General features: G+C 32.4%; 3 protein-coding genes across 7 annotated transcripts; 2 read left to right on the top strand and 1 right to left on the bottom strand.

Annotated features, from left to right (window-relative positions):
* On the top strand, nucleotides 1–3,032 carry Pen (karyopherin subunit alpha). 2 transcript variants are annotated; one of them, XM_076762883.1, is made up of 8 exons: nucleotides 1–191; nucleotides 605–709; nucleotides 863–1,176; nucleotides 1,255–1,510; nucleotides 1,572–1,710; nucleotides 1,826–2,184; nucleotides 2,252–2,584; nucleotides 2,783–3,032. In XM_076762883.1, the coding sequence occupies exons 2-8, from the start codon at nucleotides 644–646 to the stop codon at nucleotides 2,873–2,875; spliced, it is 1,560 nt and encodes a 519-aa protein (XP_076618998.1). In that variant the 5' UTR covers nucleotides 1–191; nucleotides 605–643; the 3' UTR covers nucleotides 2,876–3,032. The 2 variants fall into 2 exon arrangements, with proteins under 2 accessions (XP_076618998.1, XP_076619000.1); XM_076762885.1 differs by lacking the exon at nucleotides 1–191 and adding an exon at nucleotides 264–292.
* A 433-nt stretch (nucleotides 3,033–3,465) lies between these two features.
* On the bottom strand, nucleotides 3,466–8,683 carry Ocrl (Oculocerebrorenal syndrome of Lowe). 2 transcript variants are annotated; one of them, XM_076762882.1, is made up of 18 exons: nucleotides 7,953–8,681; nucleotides 7,683–7,863; nucleotides 7,444–7,578; nucleotides 7,259–7,371; nucleotides 7,027–7,169; nucleotides 6,783–6,956; nucleotides 6,549–6,711; nucleotides 6,284–6,462; nucleotides 5,986–6,207; nucleotides 5,701–5,836; nucleotides 5,446–5,625; nucleotides 5,286–5,382; nucleotides 5,072–5,209; nucleotides 4,901–4,998; nucleotides 4,640–4,817; nucleotides 4,446–4,573; nucleotides 4,255–4,366; nucleotides 3,466–4,190 (listed from the first exon to the last, which is right to left on the bottom strand). In XM_076762882.1, the coding sequence occupies exons 1-18, from the start codon at nucleotides 8,016–8,018 to the stop codon at nucleotides 4,024–4,026; spliced, it is 2,610 nt and encodes an 869-aa protein (XP_076618997.1). In that variant the 5' UTR covers nucleotides 8,019–8,681; the 3' UTR covers nucleotides 3,466–4,023. The 2 variants fall into 2 exon arrangements, 1 of the variants encoding a protein (XP_076618997.1); XR_013079475.1 differs by lacking the exon at nucleotides 3,466–4,190 and having other exon boundaries at nucleotides 4,446–4,566; nucleotides 7,953–8,683.
* A 763-nt stretch (nucleotides 8,684–9,446) lies between these two features.
* LOC143340466 (uncharacterized) lies at nucleotides 9,447–16,524 on the top strand. 3 transcript variants are annotated; one of them, XM_076762461.1, is made up of 14 exons: nucleotides 9,447–9,517; nucleotides 9,626–9,820; nucleotides 10,356–10,590; nucleotides 10,674–10,876; nucleotides 10,994–11,274; nucleotides 11,364–11,634; nucleotides 11,717–12,444; nucleotides 12,698–12,970; nucleotides 13,720–13,977; nucleotides 14,827–15,135; nucleotides 15,233–15,450; nucleotides 15,545–15,661; nucleotides 15,756–15,874; nucleotides 16,027–16,524. In XM_076762461.1, exons 3-14 carry the CDS (start codon nucleotides 10,382–10,384, stop codon nucleotides 16,197–16,199), a joined length of 3,159 nt encoding a protein of 1,052 aa, XP_076618576.1. In that variant the 5' UTR covers nucleotides 9,447–9,517; nucleotides 9,626–9,820; nucleotides 10,356–10,381; the 3' UTR covers nucleotides 16,200–16,524. The 3 variants fall into 3 exon arrangements, with proteins under 3 accessions (XP_076618576.1, XP_076618575.1, XP_076618578.1); XM_076762460.1 differs by having other exon boundaries at nucleotides 9,626–9,842; XM_076762463.1 differs by lacking the exon at nucleotides 9,626–9,820 and having other exon boundaries at nucleotides 9,449–9,517.
* The last annotated feature ends 586 nt before the right edge of the window (nucleotides 16,525–17,110 follow it).

The raw sequence follows: 17,110 nt of genomic DNA, 5'->3' as shown, positions 1-17,110 counted from the left end.
TTCTAATTGGACGTAGATAAACAATAATTTCTTTTTCGTCCTCCGATCAGCAGCAACAGGTTCTAAGTACAAAGAAACTTCTTAACCAGCCATTATACGTTTGACGCGCGGGTCGCGATCAGTTCATAAAGTGTGTGATAATTCTACGTTCTATTTTCTGTTTTGTTCTAATATATATTGGTATATCTACGGTTAGTGGAATTTTTTATCTTGACAGTTAGTTTTAAACTATATTTTAAACATAGTTCGTACGATGTACAAAAAAATTGCAAATTACCGTTAGAAAATGAAGGTTTGAAATAGCGTATTATTTAAATATGATTTACTGCATGATGTACGTACTTTAGATTGTCGTAAATACAGTTATTCAAATTCACATAGACCGGTAATATAATTCATTTTTTCTACTCCGTTTGCTGTATACATATATTCATTAGTTAGTAATTACAATTTAGGTATATTCTCGAAGTTTCCTATATCATTAAATAATAAAACATAAACAACTTATTTGTACCTTATTTTCTTATAACATCGTATAATTTAGTTAATTTTCATACAGTAATTTTTGTACATTAGCGTATAAGTATCGTTCGTTTTTTTACAGATAAAAGTACATACCCATTTTGCTTAATTTTTTGAAAAGATGCCTGCACCAGAAGCTGACAACCATAACCGCAAGGCTAATTTTAAATTTAATTACAAACATGAAGTAAGTTAACTCTGTAAAATAATTGAAATATAAAAGTTTATTTAGTATTTTTTTATTCTATTCTTCTATTTATGTTAAATAGAAGTAGTACATATGAGTGTATTTTTTGTTTACATTATATGTTATGTAATATTATATAATTTACTATTACAGGAGGCACGTAGAAGAAGAAGCGAAATATCAGTAGAATTGCGAAAAGCTAGGAAAGATGAACAATTATTAAAACGTCGTAATCTCACCGTAGGCAAAGAGCCACAAAGCCCTATAGGTGAAACTAATCTTTCACCTATTTCTACATCTATAGATGAAATTGTTACTGGGATGAAATCTTCAGATGAAACAATTCAACTACAGGCGACACAAGCATGTAGAAAAATGTTGAGCAGAGAAAAGAATCCACCTATAGATATTATGATACGACGTGGAATTGTCCCCCGCTGCATTCAATTCTTAGATTGTCATCACAAGTATGAATAACATAGTAAATTTATTTTACTCTTACTTAAATTCACGAATTATTTATTATTACCATAAAATGTTTGTAGTGCTGCACTGCAATTTGAAGCAGCATGGGCACTCACGAATGTAGCTTCTGGTACACAAGATCAAACTTATGTTGTTATTAAACATGGCGCTATACCAAAATTAGTTGCATTGCTTAAGTCTGTATCACCTAATGTTGCTGAACAAGCAGTGTGGGCACTTGGAAATATAGCTGGAGATGGACCAATAGCTCGTGATTTTGTTCTTGGAAACGATGCTATGCCCCATTTATTAGAATTAATCAAACCTGACACTTCTGTACGTATAATATGCATTTATTTTAATGTAGGTTCATTACTAAAATTCATTATTGATATAGGTGTCATTTACGCGTAACATTGTCTGGACATTATCAAATTTGTGCCGCAATAAAAATCCTCCGCCTCCGTTTGAAGTTGTACGAACTGCTCTTCCAGTATTAAATCGTTTGCTTAGTTATACTGATAAAGTCATTCTTGGTGAGTTAATAGTATTCATTACTGTATTTTTAGAGTACACTGTACTTCTAAATGAAAGAGACATTTTTTAAGCATGTATCGGACTTTAAAATAATTTAACATTTTAACATTACAGCTGATGCTTGCTGGGCTCTATCATACCTTACCGATGGTTCCAATGATAAAATACAAGCAGTTGTAGAATCTGGAGTTATTTCAAAACTTGTGGATTTACTTGCTTCAACTGAAGTAACAGTTCTGACACCAGCACTTCGTGCAGTTGGAAATATAGTTACAGGCAATGATATGCAGACAGATGCAATAATATCAGCAGGCGGTTTACAACATTTAGGGTTATTATTGCAACATCATCGTGTTAATATTGTTAAAGAAGCAGCATGGACTATTAGCAACATCACTGCTGGTAATATAGATCAAATTCAGCATGTCATAAATGCTGGATTACTTCCATCTTTAATACATGTTCTACAGTCTGTAAGTAAATTGTGTTTCGTAGTAAAAATGATTTTAGTTTTAAATAATTTTGTATTTTATTATTCAGGGAGATTTTAAATCTCAAAAAGAAGCAGCATGGGCTGTGACTAACTTAACATCTGGTGGATCTGTACAACAATTAGCTCAATTAGTACAGTTGGGAGTGCTAGTGCCATTCTGTAACTTGCTAGAAGTCAAGGATTGGAAAACTGTGGTTGTTGTTCTTGATGGCTTGATTAATATTTTGAGTGCAGCAGAAAAAATGGGAGAAGTCGAACGTGTAGCTATCATGATAGAAGAAGTTGGAGGTTTAGACAAACTGGAGGTTCTTCAACATCATGAAGTAGAACAAGTGTATCAAAAAGCCGTTGCAATGATCGATACTTTCTTCTCGGATGGGGTAAGCAATTTTCCGAAAATTTATTATTCGACTACTAATATAATTGTTCAATAAGTCCCTGTTTCGCGAATTGTACGCGTTCTTGTCTTAAACCAGAAGCAAAAGTCCTTTCTTACTTTTAGTTTTTAGAGAAACACATGATTTTGAATAAAAATGAAAACCAAAAATAATATTCATATAAAACTATTTTATTCATAGGATACTGAAGAAGCAACGGTAGCACCTACAACAACTGATGGTCAGTTGGAATTCAAACCAACTGAATCGAATCAAAAAGGTTTCAATTTTTAAATTTTCTTAATTATTTGTCATTTAATATGCTATCCTATCGTGTGTTTCAATTCGTTTTGTAAATAGATTTGCACTTGTTCATCAGGAAAGATAAACATTAAAGGCAAGTCTTTTTTTGTCTTTTTTGTAATTCTTTACCTATGTTTTGCACACTCCATGACAAAAGTAATTTTCATTTAATGTTTCTTTTCATACATAATATTAAAACTGCCAGTTGTTCATTATTCCCTTCTTCCATTCCTAATTTAGTATTTTTTTATATGAATTATGTGCTTTATAATTTTTTCAACAATTGTTTTTAAAACCGTTTTACTATTTTAAGTTCTTTTCTAAAATTGAAAATGTTTAAAGAAATCTTTAAAATTAATCACCACCAAAATCTTATTTACCAATTGTTTTCATGTTTTTCCTTTTTATTTACAAGTAAATGTCATAGCTTGTTATATTATGTGGCTGGAAATAAAATATTGTTAATAGCCCTTTATGTAACTCGTTCACCTTTCACGTGTCATAGTCAAAAAAATCAACATAGTTACGCGTTCCCGTTTTTCTTGAATATGGGAGACGTTCATATTGGACATGCATCGTATAGTGAATTAGTGATTACAGAACATAAGGGAGGGTTGAACTTTAGAACTCGGTTTGGACATTCCTGATTAAGTTTTTTCTAAATGATCTTGTGCATGTATATAACATTATAATATTAATAAATGTTGTACACTGTTTAAACTTAAAATTACTTATATGCAAACTTAAAATTATTGTTTCTATTCTAAACACTTGATGATAATATTAAGCTAATATAAAATTAATTTAGAATGTATCAAAGAACGTAATTATTACGAATAAATTTACATATTACGCAATTAGCCATTTTAGGCTGTAAAGACTAGATGAGATTGTAACTCGAGATTACTTATTCTTATTACCTAGTTACGAGTATTTCACACAAGCATACAGTGTATTCGTTCAAAATAAGTTTTTGAATTGGCAAGTTATTTATATATATTATGTTGACATAAAAATTTAGTTCGCATCATTGTTAAGTACTATCATAGAAGTATTAAACGTCACAAAATATTTTCTTAATGTTGCTAATTAAATTACTATTTCTAACTAAACGAAATGCTTTTAATGCGCTGGTTCTTTTAAAGCGAATAATGACTGTATTGATCACTTTGATCATTCACTAAAAAGTGATAAACAAATGCTGCCTTTTTTCTGTCAATTGTTGCTTGAACAGTACGACTTCTTTGATTTCGATCATCTCTACTTCGTGGTGGATCCCTTAGGAATATTGATCCAAACAATGTTGCTATAAAATGAATAATACAAATTTGTTGATTGTAATAAAAAATGACTACATGATAAAGTCTTACCTAAAGTTTTTGCATCTAATTCATTGTCTTGAGTATGATTTAGTAACTCCTTTAAAAAATAACATATGTAAAGAAAAACTGTTCTTCTTATCTCCGGAAGTTGCATTACAATCTACAAAACGATTAAAACAATGATTATTATGTATATAACATTTTTTCTCTATAAATAATTTACTCGTTGATTTATATACCTGTTTACACTGTAAGTAATTCGTTGCTGCAGATAAACATACACTGTGCAGATTATATGGAATTAATGGTTCAGCTGTTGACTCTAAAAGTAAGAGTAATGCTTCTGCAACAGAATGCACGCTACCAGCTTTGTAAAAGTTAAGGAATTAAAATGATTTACAGTCTTTTAAGTTTCATTTTTAGAGAAGGATACGCATTGGATCTTGACTCCAGTTGTCTAACCAATCTCTTATAGCTATAATTTCACTATGAAGTCCTGGAGTTTCAAAAAGTCCTGCAGTTTTTATACCATGTCTGTACAATCTGTCGACCAATAACCATATTTCTTTCGGTACAGCATATGGATCTTGAGAAAGATTTTTATTATTTTCCTATAATATAAAAGAATTTACTAATATTGATTTTCTTGCAAAATTTTAATTTTTTTTGTTCATTTTTTATATAACTTGCATACAAGTTCCATTAATCTGCCAATAGGAATTTCTCGGATTGGTATTGGAATGTGAACTAATGCTTCTATTGAAGATCCAAAACAACTTCTCTCATAAGTACCTGAAAGCATTAATTCATATTATCTGTACTTTTTATTTCGCGTGAACGTAGAATACATTTTGAGTCTAACTACCTGTAACGGTTATGAATATATCCTTTCCTCCTTCAAGATGTAAAATCAAAATATCATATAATTTATCTTCCCCAGAATTTAATTTACAAGCCGATCTTTTGTCAACATATATTTCGAATCTAGTGTCACACTTTTCTCCTGAAGTATAATAGATATTACATTTTAAAATAGCGTAGTTATCTTGGGAAAAAAAGGAAAACTGTTTAGATTGTACCTGGTTTTATAAAACCTTTGAAGGGTTCTATATCCAACCAATCTTTACAGTAACTAGCGTCGCCTAATTTTTTTATGAATTCGAACTGAACTGGTACCTATGGACAATGTAATTATTATCTATAGAAAGTTTGTCTTAGTTAAAAAAAATATCTTTTTACCTGGCCAGTATTAGCAATAATAAGTTCTTTGCTACTAGGTTCAAGAAATTTCAATGTATCAAATATGATTTCTGTAGTATCAACCATTACTTGCGGTAAGAATTCGTTTTCCAGTTTATCAAGTTTTTTCATAACTTCTTCATGAATTTTACGATATTTTGTCATGTCAATAATTCTGATCTGAAAACAGTTATAAAGTAAGAAACTAAATAATGAATAATTATTATACTACTAATTCGAAATGTCTGTACTTACTTGAGAATCAAAAATAGCACTAACTGGTTTGTGATCAGAGATTTTTAATTCAGAATGACTTCTATAGTCAATTGACGTGATTGCTTCTCCTTTCCATAGTATACGATCACACCATGCTGGTGCTCTGCCCTTTTCACTGTATAATTTGTATATTTGTACATGATAAATTAACAGAAACGCAAAAGACTATTTTCAAAATTTTTCTCGATTACAATACTTTCATTTTTTATAAGTCATGAAGTAAAATGTGTATACAAATATGAGTATCATAATTATTTAATTGACCTTGAGTCCCAATTATCAGTGCCTGGGTCGTATTTATACGTTGGTTTAAATTTAATTTCTGCCTCTTGAAAGCCTTGCAACACACGGCCTAATCGCCGCTGTTGAACAAGTTGATCTAAAGCCAAAACAGGAGCATAGTTTGCCGTTTCTATGTGTTGTTTAGCAACTGTAACGTCCATTTCTGTTATTCGATAATTCAAATCTCCCAACCAGTAGATTTGGCTATGTTTAAAATTGCATTGTTTTAAGTATGTCTATTGGAATATATTTCAATAGATTATTTAAATCGAATACTTACTCGTGATCTTTAAAACTTTTAGGTGGGACATATTTTGAAAAAGATAATCGTGTACATATATCAGAATAATCTTGATTTCGTCTTTCATACTCTTCACAATGTGCTGCTAAGTGAGCATTGACAAAACAAATAGACGTGTTATGAATAGAACAACTTACTGCTACCCCGCCTTTGTTTCCCTATTAGGATTAAATAAACTACAATAGTTTTCATATAGTAATGTTCAAATTTTTTAATTATATTTTTAAAAAACAATATATATTACCATTTTACCCATAATACCAGTGCCGACTGTATCAATCGATACGTCTTTTATATATGGCACATGACTGTTTAAGGCATATATAAGCAACATCATACCTACTAATCTCACAATGGCCACTTGTTCATATACACCATCTGGGTGAAGAGATTTTGCTACAACTTGTCTATGAAAATAATGTTTTATATATACCACTATTATTATATATATATAATAAAAAACGTTGAATTTCAGTACCTCCATTCTTCTTCTCTTGGAGTGTCATTAAAAAGAAATGCTTCTTTAGTTAAATCTAATTCTTGAAATCCTATTGCATATACATCTGGCGGTGTTTTGTCATAACTTAACCACTCATGCAATTTAATACCATTTGGTGGTTGACCATTTACATTCCATGTACCAACAAATATACTATAATAAATTGATTTCAGTAGATGAAAAATATTAAAATAAATTAAATTTATACAGAAAAAGGACTGACTGAAATGTTTTACTGTATGTATAATCATCTTCCTTGCATGCCATTTGATATCGTACTGCTGATTCTCTGGCAGCTACTGGAGATTTTCCAGAAGCAATGCTACGTCTTGTTACAACTAGAACTGGACTTTCTAAATCTACCAACTACAAAAAGATATTTTTAAATTAGAACACTTCAATTGTCGTTCATTGTAAAGAAATATAATTATCTTAATATAGAACTGCATGCTAACAGGATCAGCAATATCTTGCACATCTTCATTGGTGGTACTCAAGTTACGTGTACTCCCTGATAATTTTTGAATCCATAAGAATTCTGATGCAGAACTTTTTGTTTTCTGATATACTGGAATTGTTGAAAAATAACTCTATTAAAGTTAAATATGAAATTCTATTACAATCAGTAGTACACACTTACCTTCTACAGCTCTAAATATTTCAGATACCAAAGAACTAGTTCCCACTCCAGGTCTCATTTCAAATATTAAGTGTAATTTTCTTGATGTCACATTAAGATAAACATCTAAACTGTCTTGTTGTTTTTCACCTGTGTCTTTGAACAAATGATATTTATTGAATAAAAAATAAATTCTAATATCAAGTTTACATTACACACAACCGACTATAGTCAATTGCAAACTTAGAAAGATAACTTACTTATATTACATTTAAAATCTTGGTCAATGGGTAAAACTCTTTCTATGGTAAGATCACTATAAACTTGAGGAGGTGTTCTAGAACTAATTAAAACAACCAATGCTTGAGTTGTTCCTTTACTGAGAAGTGCTACAATTCTTGCAGCTTTAACCCAACCCTGTATCAGTGATGCCTCCATTGTCTGAACGTATGATTAAGGTTTTATACAGAAATCTATGATATATGTATTATGAAATAAAAGAAATAATATTAGTTTTAATAAAAGGATACAACTATCACAGTTTCCCCCGAAACAAATTTTGATTGCACAACAGTTAATTGTTCGGGTGAAGACATATTTAATGGTGAAATATTGTATACTCCTTAAAATATTTCACATAAACTTTTCAAATGGCATGTGACTGCTATTTATAAGAATGGTAAAATACTACTAAATCATATTACACTATGTATTATGCTACATAATATTATTATTGCAATACTTGTCAACGACACTTGTTAGTTATTAATTACAATAATAAAATGTGGAGTGACAATAATACGATTGAGAAACTAGCTACTCTATATTATTATTAATGATATAGCAAAATAATATTGGTGATAATAAAAGTTTTTAAAAATTAGATACAGTTATCGCTATCTAAATTGATTGGTTCCCGTCAAAAATCGTATTTTTCACGTGTAGAAAATGCGTCACCTTACTTTATTTATACTAAAAATTAGCTATCGTTGCATTTTTTTTACAGAGACTACTCCATTTTATTAGGAAATATTTTAATACTATTAATAAAACATTTGTACTAAATAGTTTAATTTATCATTGAGTAAATATGAATGACAGATTATCGTAACTGACGTTAGACATGATTGAATTTGTTTCGTAGTGTGTGCTACAGAAGTCAGTAGTGGTTGATCTCTACACTGCATTCTACTTATCTGTATACGTATATATATGTATAAGTATTATCAATGAGTAGAAACTTGCATTGGAGCGTTTTCACATAGCGAATACGGAATAATAAGAGTAATTTCTATTAAAATTTCTCAGTAATGTAAATTAATTCGTGAATAAATGTATATCAAAGTTTAATTACTCCAGTTTTTATTTTCATTCTTATTTTCAATAATTAACTGCCAATTTTCATGACAGATCAACGATGGTTATTTATTTTATATTCGTATAAACAAATGAAGTATAAACTGTCGACCGTTGTCATATTATTTGTACATAACTAAAAGCATGCACTATACTGAATAAAATTATTGCAAACATAGCGTGGTCTGTCTACATGTGCTGTATAGGATATATCATTGGCTTTTGAGAATGAATATCGATACATGAAATCAATATTTTGTTTATTTTACGTAAATGATATATACACAAATGTATTTAAACGAAATAATATCTGTTTAATAAATAATAATTTGTTTGCTGTATTTATATTCTATAAATTTAGCCTGGCGAGAAGTAGCATCGTTTCATGAAAACAGGACTTGGTAACTTTCTCCTTATTTGGTGAAAATCTGTGCCATTAAGTGTACAAAGTTGTGTCTATTATATACATATATATATTTCTTAGTTTATACACATCTATATGTACAAATAAAATTGTTGTTTTAGTCTAAATTACAATGCAGTCGAGTTTTAAAATTTTTGGCGCGCAAATAGAATTTCCCTAGTGGGCAGGAAGTACCCATATTGCGGATTGAAAAATATGCCAACTTCCTGAAGCGCCGCAAGCGAATCTTCCTTTTCTTGCGCATCCATTGACCATGCCGTTTACTGCAATGGCGGTATAGATATTTCACAAAGAAGAAAGTGGATTTTCTGTAAAGTAAGTAGATTTTGTTTTTGTTTTTTTTTACTTATCTGTATTAATTGCAAAATAGTGTAATATTACGTAAACATTTATACGAAATCTGAGTTGTTGTAACATTTACAGGATGATCACGATTTGAATGGGCAAGGTCTAGTTGTACTTTTATAGACTACAGAATTCAGTTTCTTCCATATTGATCAATGTACTAGCCAATATAACATAATCATACTCTTAAAAAGTAAAAAATCTAGTTATCGATAATAATTGTTCCTCGAGGAGTTTACTGCCTTGCACGAATACGACGCCAAAGAATTCGCGGTAATCATTCCCGACATCTTAGGTTAGGACGATTTTAAATATTGTTTGGTAATTCTGTGTAATCTAAATTTAATTTGCAAAAGTTTAAACTGTAATCATTTCAGATGTGCTGTATTATATATACATTTTTTTGTACATTATTTATTGTTAATTCTAGTATTGATACAAGATACTCTGATAAAGCTTTGTCAATTATACCTTAAATGGGATAAAGGAAAATGAAAGTTAGATATAATTTAATTTTGTTAAGTCCTTTCATTTCTTGTATAAGTTTTCAATTTATGACATTCAGGTATATACATTAGATTTTTCATGTATTTTTTCTTCAATGTTACAATTCTATTTATTATTTGAGAAAATTATAAGTTTGTTTTAACTTTTCTTTGGTTAAACATAAAAGTTATTAAAAAGAAAACTGTTTAGATATAAATAAAATTAATAAAAAAAATATGTTTGCATTGTTAAGGAAATATGAATACAATGTATAGTTTTATAACCATTTGTGGATTTTTTCTTTTATTGTAACTGATTTTAGGTAAAATTTAATATTTTGTTACCTGAATGGACAATAAGGTGAATGTCTCAGAAGTAGAAAATATTTTAATGATTGGATCGTCTAAAATTTTTCACCTGCCCGAGGTCCCAGAGATATCAGAGGTTTTAGAATCTACTGGTCTCAGCCCATTAACATCTTCCTTAGACCATACTCTTACTCTTCAAGAGGATAAATTACTTTCATCTGAAGTTAATATGGGCATAGAAGACACATGGTACAATCAATATTATTAATGCAATTTTTAATAACTGTTACATAAATTATATAAATTACATTGTTGATTCAATTTTATTATAGGACTGAAGCAAATAGTTCTACATCAGACTATGCCATTCCACTTCCACCGCCACCTGGTTTAAACGATTTCACAGATATCGTTGCAGATTCTATCAGTGATAGTGGAATTGGTATAGAGCATGGTCCATTTTTACCACCTGGTGGTTCAGCTGTAAACAATTTGTTTTTGGAGGGTGGAGATTCTCAAGATGATTCGCCAATGGGTAGGTTTAAATATTTGTATATTTTGTATATAAAATTAAAAGGATTAATTATATTTTTAAACGAATTTCTTTTCTAAATTCATTGAGTAAGAAAGATTTCATTTTTTTTATTTTTAGAGGATATAGTTTTACGTGCAGGTGTATGTGGTCTTCATAATCTTGGTAATACTTGTTTTATGGCTGCTGGTTTGCAATGTTTAACTGCAACACCACCCGTCCTGCGACACTTTTTGGATTTGCAGCAAAGAGTAGAAAAACTACCACCACCTGGATCTTTGATGGCACATTTTAGTGTACTTCTTGGAAAAATGTGGTCTGGCAGATACAGTGTTCTCAGGCCAACTGAATTTAAGCAAACTTTAGGGGCATATCATTCACAATTTAAAGATTATAGACAGGTGAATTTACTTAATTTTTTATAAAATTACTTAATTGCTAGTACAATATGGGAATAATTGTTAAAAATAATAACAATTGTTATTTAAAGCACGATTGTCAAGAATTTCTTGCTCTTCTATTGGACTCATTGCACGAACAAATGAATACGGCAAAGTGTACAAAAAATTGTCAAACTCCATCATCTACAACCACTACCAACTCGATTAATTCAAATGAGAATTCAAACGGAAAAATCATGTCTCCAGTCACTGCCACTAGTAATTCCAACTGTAATACAGATTTATTGGAAATGTATGATTGCTTACCATCGCCAGAATGCCCTAATAGTCCGAATGTCACAATGGCTGGTTCTCCCAGAGGTAGAAATATTCATTGCAAACTTTATAAATCACTAAAGAAAGTTGTCATAGAAGATTATTTAATCTTAATGTTACTTTTCAGATTTAGATTCGCCAATAGGCGAGTTAGATAGTATTGCAAATTCACCCCGTGGATCACCTTTAAACGACGGCGATGACGATGAGGAGACGCTCGATTCCGATGAAACTGTCGAAGCAAAATCAAACACTTTTATTTATAATAAAGTTGGCGAAAAAGAAAATGATGTTACACCTTCGTTAAGACTGGACACGTTGATTGAACTTTCGAAAAATGTTCCCAAATATCATGGACTATACGATATTCATAAAGAAGCGAAAACCAGCAATGCGAATTTTTTAGTAACTCAACAGGAATGTAACAATGAGATTCATTATGATTCCCAAAAGTTTCCAAAAGAAAATCTCCGTAGAATGCCTTTGGATAACTCAAATTTAATGGAGAATCACGATTTCGACAATAAAAGCGTCAGTGTTAAAAGAATAAAAGAAATTAATGTTCAAAAAGTCAATTGTGGCGTAGATTACGCGTCAAGTGGTTCCGACATAGAGTATGACAATGGTTTAGAAAAGTGTAATGTAAAACGTATGAGACTCGATGATCAAGAGAAGAATCATAAACGCGATGGTCTTGGAAGTATTAGTACCCAATGCACACGGATTTCCCAAAGTTACGGAAATGGTGCTATAGCGACACAAGACGAGATCGAGGCGGATAAGCATTGGGCAAAACACTTAAGGTCTAATAGAAGTATCATCGTTGATACCTTCCAGGGACAGTTTAAAAGCAAGGTAAATTTTACAGTATCTTATCAAATATTTTATATGGTATGGAAACTGTACGTTGGGGTGATGCCTAAAACAGTTGGTTTTTACCGTAAAATGTTTCCTACACTAAAATTCAGTAGCTATACCTTCTTTCTTTGAGAAGCATCAGAGGCAAGTCTCATTCTGCTGATACACATTAATTTTCAAATTTTTTACCGGTAACGTACGATAGAAATTAGGAACAACATTGGTTTTCATGTTTCCTTTTCTATTGCAGGTAGTTTGTGCAGTATGTAAGCACGTGTCTGTCACGTATGAGCCTTTTATGTATTTATCAGTGCCACTGCCCCATGCAATGGAAAGACAATTGAATGTTACATATGTTCCTGCAAATGGCGATCAACCTGTAAAGTGTGTTGTTTCATTAAACAAACAATCGCGCATTGGGAAATTGAAGGAGGAACTATTAAAAACACTTGATAAGGAAGACATTGCAGTAACAAATATCGCGCTGGCTGAAGTTTTAGAAAATCATATATCAAAGATTCTGGTAAGCATATCGAATTTAAACCCCATTGTATTTGCGATAGTCGAGGTTATCAAAAGTGTATGTGTTTTCAACATATTTTTATTACCAATTTATATATATATCATGTGTATGTGTACATATTTTAAGAAATTTCTGTTCGGTTGTTAAATACGATGTGACCTTGTATTGTTGTCAATACAAATCTACAATTTAGCAGAATAATCTGGGTACAAAAATCACTCGATAGATAGGTAGTTTATAGTATACTTAATTTTATTGTCAATTTAATAATATTCTCTTTGTGTGTGTTCATGTTGAATATTGAAGATATTTTACTTTTGATAGGAATGAAGTTCAATTTTCTTCGATTTTATGCAAACATGATGCGCGGGTTTTAATTTTCATGACAGGACAATTACGGAGGGTGAAGAAGGCGGTTTATCGAGTAGTCTCGATAATCGTTGATACTGCCCTCCAAGAAAAAAAAAACATTATGGAAGAACATTCTCGTAGCGCAAAGACATAGTTACGAGGCTACAGTCCATCGTACAGACTCAGTTTCTCATTCTTTGCATTTCTCTTTCTACTTTTGAATTTGTCTCTTGTTGTCCATTCCCTTGTTAATGGCCTGTCTGTGGTCACAACTCCTCGACTATATTATTTTACCCTTGCACCGTAGGTATCGAGACTTACGTACCTTGCTTGCCGTAGCTTATCGCACTAGATGGAAATGTCACTGTTGGATTGTACATCAAGGTTTTAAATTTAAGGATGACAATATACTCTTGAGACACATCAATGATACGAATCGATCTATATACGCCTTTGAACTCACGGAACCTCCTGACGCATACACTTCAGTGCCAGATGGTGGCGGAGATCGTGTGATGGATGCTGATACCTGTCAAAAGTGTACAGTTACGGGGGAGGAAGTTCCATGTACGATTTGCCTCGAAGAATTGGACGGAGATTTGAAGAGACACAGCGAGAAGAGCTGTAACTTCGCCATGTGTGATACCTGCATTGAGGTGAGTTTTTTTCTACCGTTTATGTAGGGTAACTTTTCGTAGCAATGCTTTTTGAGCCCACTGGCGACAAAATCATCCTGTGCGTTGTTAAATAGTAAATAGAAAGATATTTTTTGTCAAAACCCGATGATGAAAACGGCAGCTTCAATCTAGCGGTAGGGGTGCACCAGCCAAGGTACACGGTTACCACTATTTCACCCCGGGAAGGTCTGAGATTAAATCCACGAACATTCTAGCCGGACGGTATCATAAGGATACGTGCGGGAACCAGAAACAGCTTTGCGTTACCAATTAGCCGGGGAAGCTTCGTTTGAAGCTGAGGTGCTTGGGAACGAGAAGATGGAAACCCGTATGATTCGCTATTTGAGTACAATCCGCAAGCCAGACTGCTTATGTTCTGGAACTCAATTCAGACTAATCTGAGGCTGCCGTGTACTGAGGGTACTATGCAGTATGATATTATATATCATCGTGTTTACATGTTACTACAAGTTACACTTCACTTCAATCGTTTTGAGATAAAATCGTCGATAGTAACGCGCGGTCACCTCAAGACCAGCTTTTTTCAAAATTATCCATGTTTCTTATAAGTAACGACGGTGGTTGGAGGTTAAACAGCGTGAAGGGCCTGCTAGTGGAACATCAGTAAAATGTTACCTAGCAAACTTTTAGATGCAATTAAAAGTCGATAGGATCTTATATGTATAAATGTAACCTAAAAAAATCAACTTTGAACTGAGAATGTGATTGATAAAAGTTTTAATTAATTTATATACCGAATTTCATGTAGTGCAAATGACAATAATGTATATTATGTATTCTACATTATTGGTGTATTGACTATTGTAGGATTACTTCAAGAATCAAACAGAACCTCAAATGTGTCCAGTGTGTTCAACGTACATGACTGCATCATCCTTCATTAAAATAGATCAAACGGGACGGCCAAGGCCGGCAGTTAGGATCTTAAACGTACCGTTGGTTTTACGGCACGACACGACGAATGAAACGACAAACAACCGTAAAGGGACGAAGCTTTTCGGTTATCCGCATTTAGTGAGATTACCTTCAAGAGTGAACGCTAAAGACTTGTACGATATCGTGAGGAGAAACGTGCCGCAAGAAAGAAGTTACACGCTTCATTTTGTTACAGGCCAGGTTAGAGCATTATTATCATGTTCATTGATGTATTACTGAATAGTTAGACCAATTGTAGAAACAAAAGAAGTTAACGAATAAAAAATATTTCTTACAGGGACACCATTGTTCTCGTTGTATCTATACAGCACACTGTACGGGCTGTAGTGTGCCGGAAACTGGGATGGTAGTCCTTCAAAATGGCGATACGTTGGCTGTGCGTTACACGGAACACGTTCCTAAGATATCACCTCCTGTTGATCATGTCAGTGTAAGCAAACAGAGGCCCCATCTTCCTTTGTCTTTGTACGACTGTCTTCAAGCATTTAGTCAAAGGTAGATCTTACTTTTAATAATAGTAGTAGCCCTTTGTTTTGAAGATTTCATTTATACAATTATTCTTTTGACTTATAATTCATGTATACTTCAGTGAAACGTTAGACGAACACAATCCTTGGTTTTGCCCGAAGTGCGAACGAAATCAGTGCGCAACGAAAACACTTACGGTTCACAGATACCCTAAGTTCCTCATAGTATATTTGAAACGGTATGTTCATTATTTATATAGTAACATAAATACTTGTACTTTACGTGTTTGTATGAAATCAATAATTTTTTTCTTTCTATAATGTCTATTATAGATTTGTGTTTTACGAGTGTGCTAGCATGAAGTTGGACGATAAAGTCACATTCCCTTTGGTTGGTTTAAGCGTAGGCCGACACTTGTACGACCTGTATGCTTGCGTTTGTCACTTTGGAGGTACGTGTCGTTTGTTCATTTATAAGAGCTATATATGGGTTCTATATATTAGTTATATATGGGGTTTATATATTAGTTCATATATGGGGTCTATATATTAGTTCATATATGGGTTCTATATATTAGTTCATATATTTTTAATGGTACTGTAGGAGTATCAGCTGGACATTACACGGCGTATGCGAAAAATCCTCGAACCGATGTATGGTATTATTACAATGATGAAATCACGAGCAGGCAAAAACCTCAGGACGAAGATTTTAGCAACGCTTATATACTTTTTTATAGTCGACAAGGGGCCAATTTAAAGCCGTGCAATATATAACCAGTGCTGAATCGAAGAACCTGGCGAACCTGGAGAAGTGCCAGTGAGATAAAAAGGGTGGGGATAAGAAAAGGGTATTGGAAGTTGAAGGAGAGGTTGACTAGGTGTTTCATTTACGTGTTGATCGGACTACGTCGTGTATTGAATGGAAAACTGCTTACACAATTCATTATCTATTTTTCCTGGTGATCCGCTCGTGGTCTGTCTCCTTCGTGTCTTTTCCCCTTCCTTCCATTTTCTAACTTCTCGCTGTTTTGGAATTCCACTTACGTGCATCCTTCAGAGAGTGCAACGTGTGTGCGATATAAATCTGTGAATTCGCTGACTGTCGACTATCATTAGCCCGTAGGCTGTGCGTTTCTCCGATGATCGTTTACAATTCGGTCGGAAGATATTTTTCTTGCGATTACCGTACCGTCAGTGTTATTTAATGTGAAAGCAGAGCCTGTGCGCGGTACATTAGTATAATAATTGGAAAGGACTGAGCGTATTTATACCGGATTATAGAGCGTAAATGTACGTCGAATTTGTACAGTAGGTGATTAAACGTAGACTCCAGGATTTTGAACAGACGTAATTTATTAGCGAATAAAAGGTGAACGTTACGACTAGAAGACACTTAAAAATATGCCCGTTTAACGACAGATTGTAACCATTCACTATATCATCGTTTCCTTTTTACCCGAACGGATACAAGACTGCTAACATATATATTTATAATCTGCATGTACATTGCGTAGCAAAAATGAACGTTGTATTTGCAGATTATTTATTAAATTAGTTTTGTTGTAATTTTGTTACAAGGTATTCATTTTAATTGTTATATATATATATATATTCACACGCACACACACAGATGAAACACGCATGCGTATAATACATAATCATCATACCCGATGTCAGTGTGCTGT

The sequence above is a fragment of the Colletes latitarsis genome, chromosome 3 (genome assembly GCF_051014445.1).
Source record: "Colletes latitarsis isolate SP2378_abdomen chromosome 3, iyColLati1, whole genome shotgun sequence".
Taxonomy (NCBI): Eukaryota; Metazoa; Arthropoda; class Insecta; order Hymenoptera; family Colletidae; genus Colletes; species Colletes latitarsis.
Note: the sequence above shows the minus strand (reverse complement) of the source record. Positions and strands in the feature narration are given on the sequence as shown.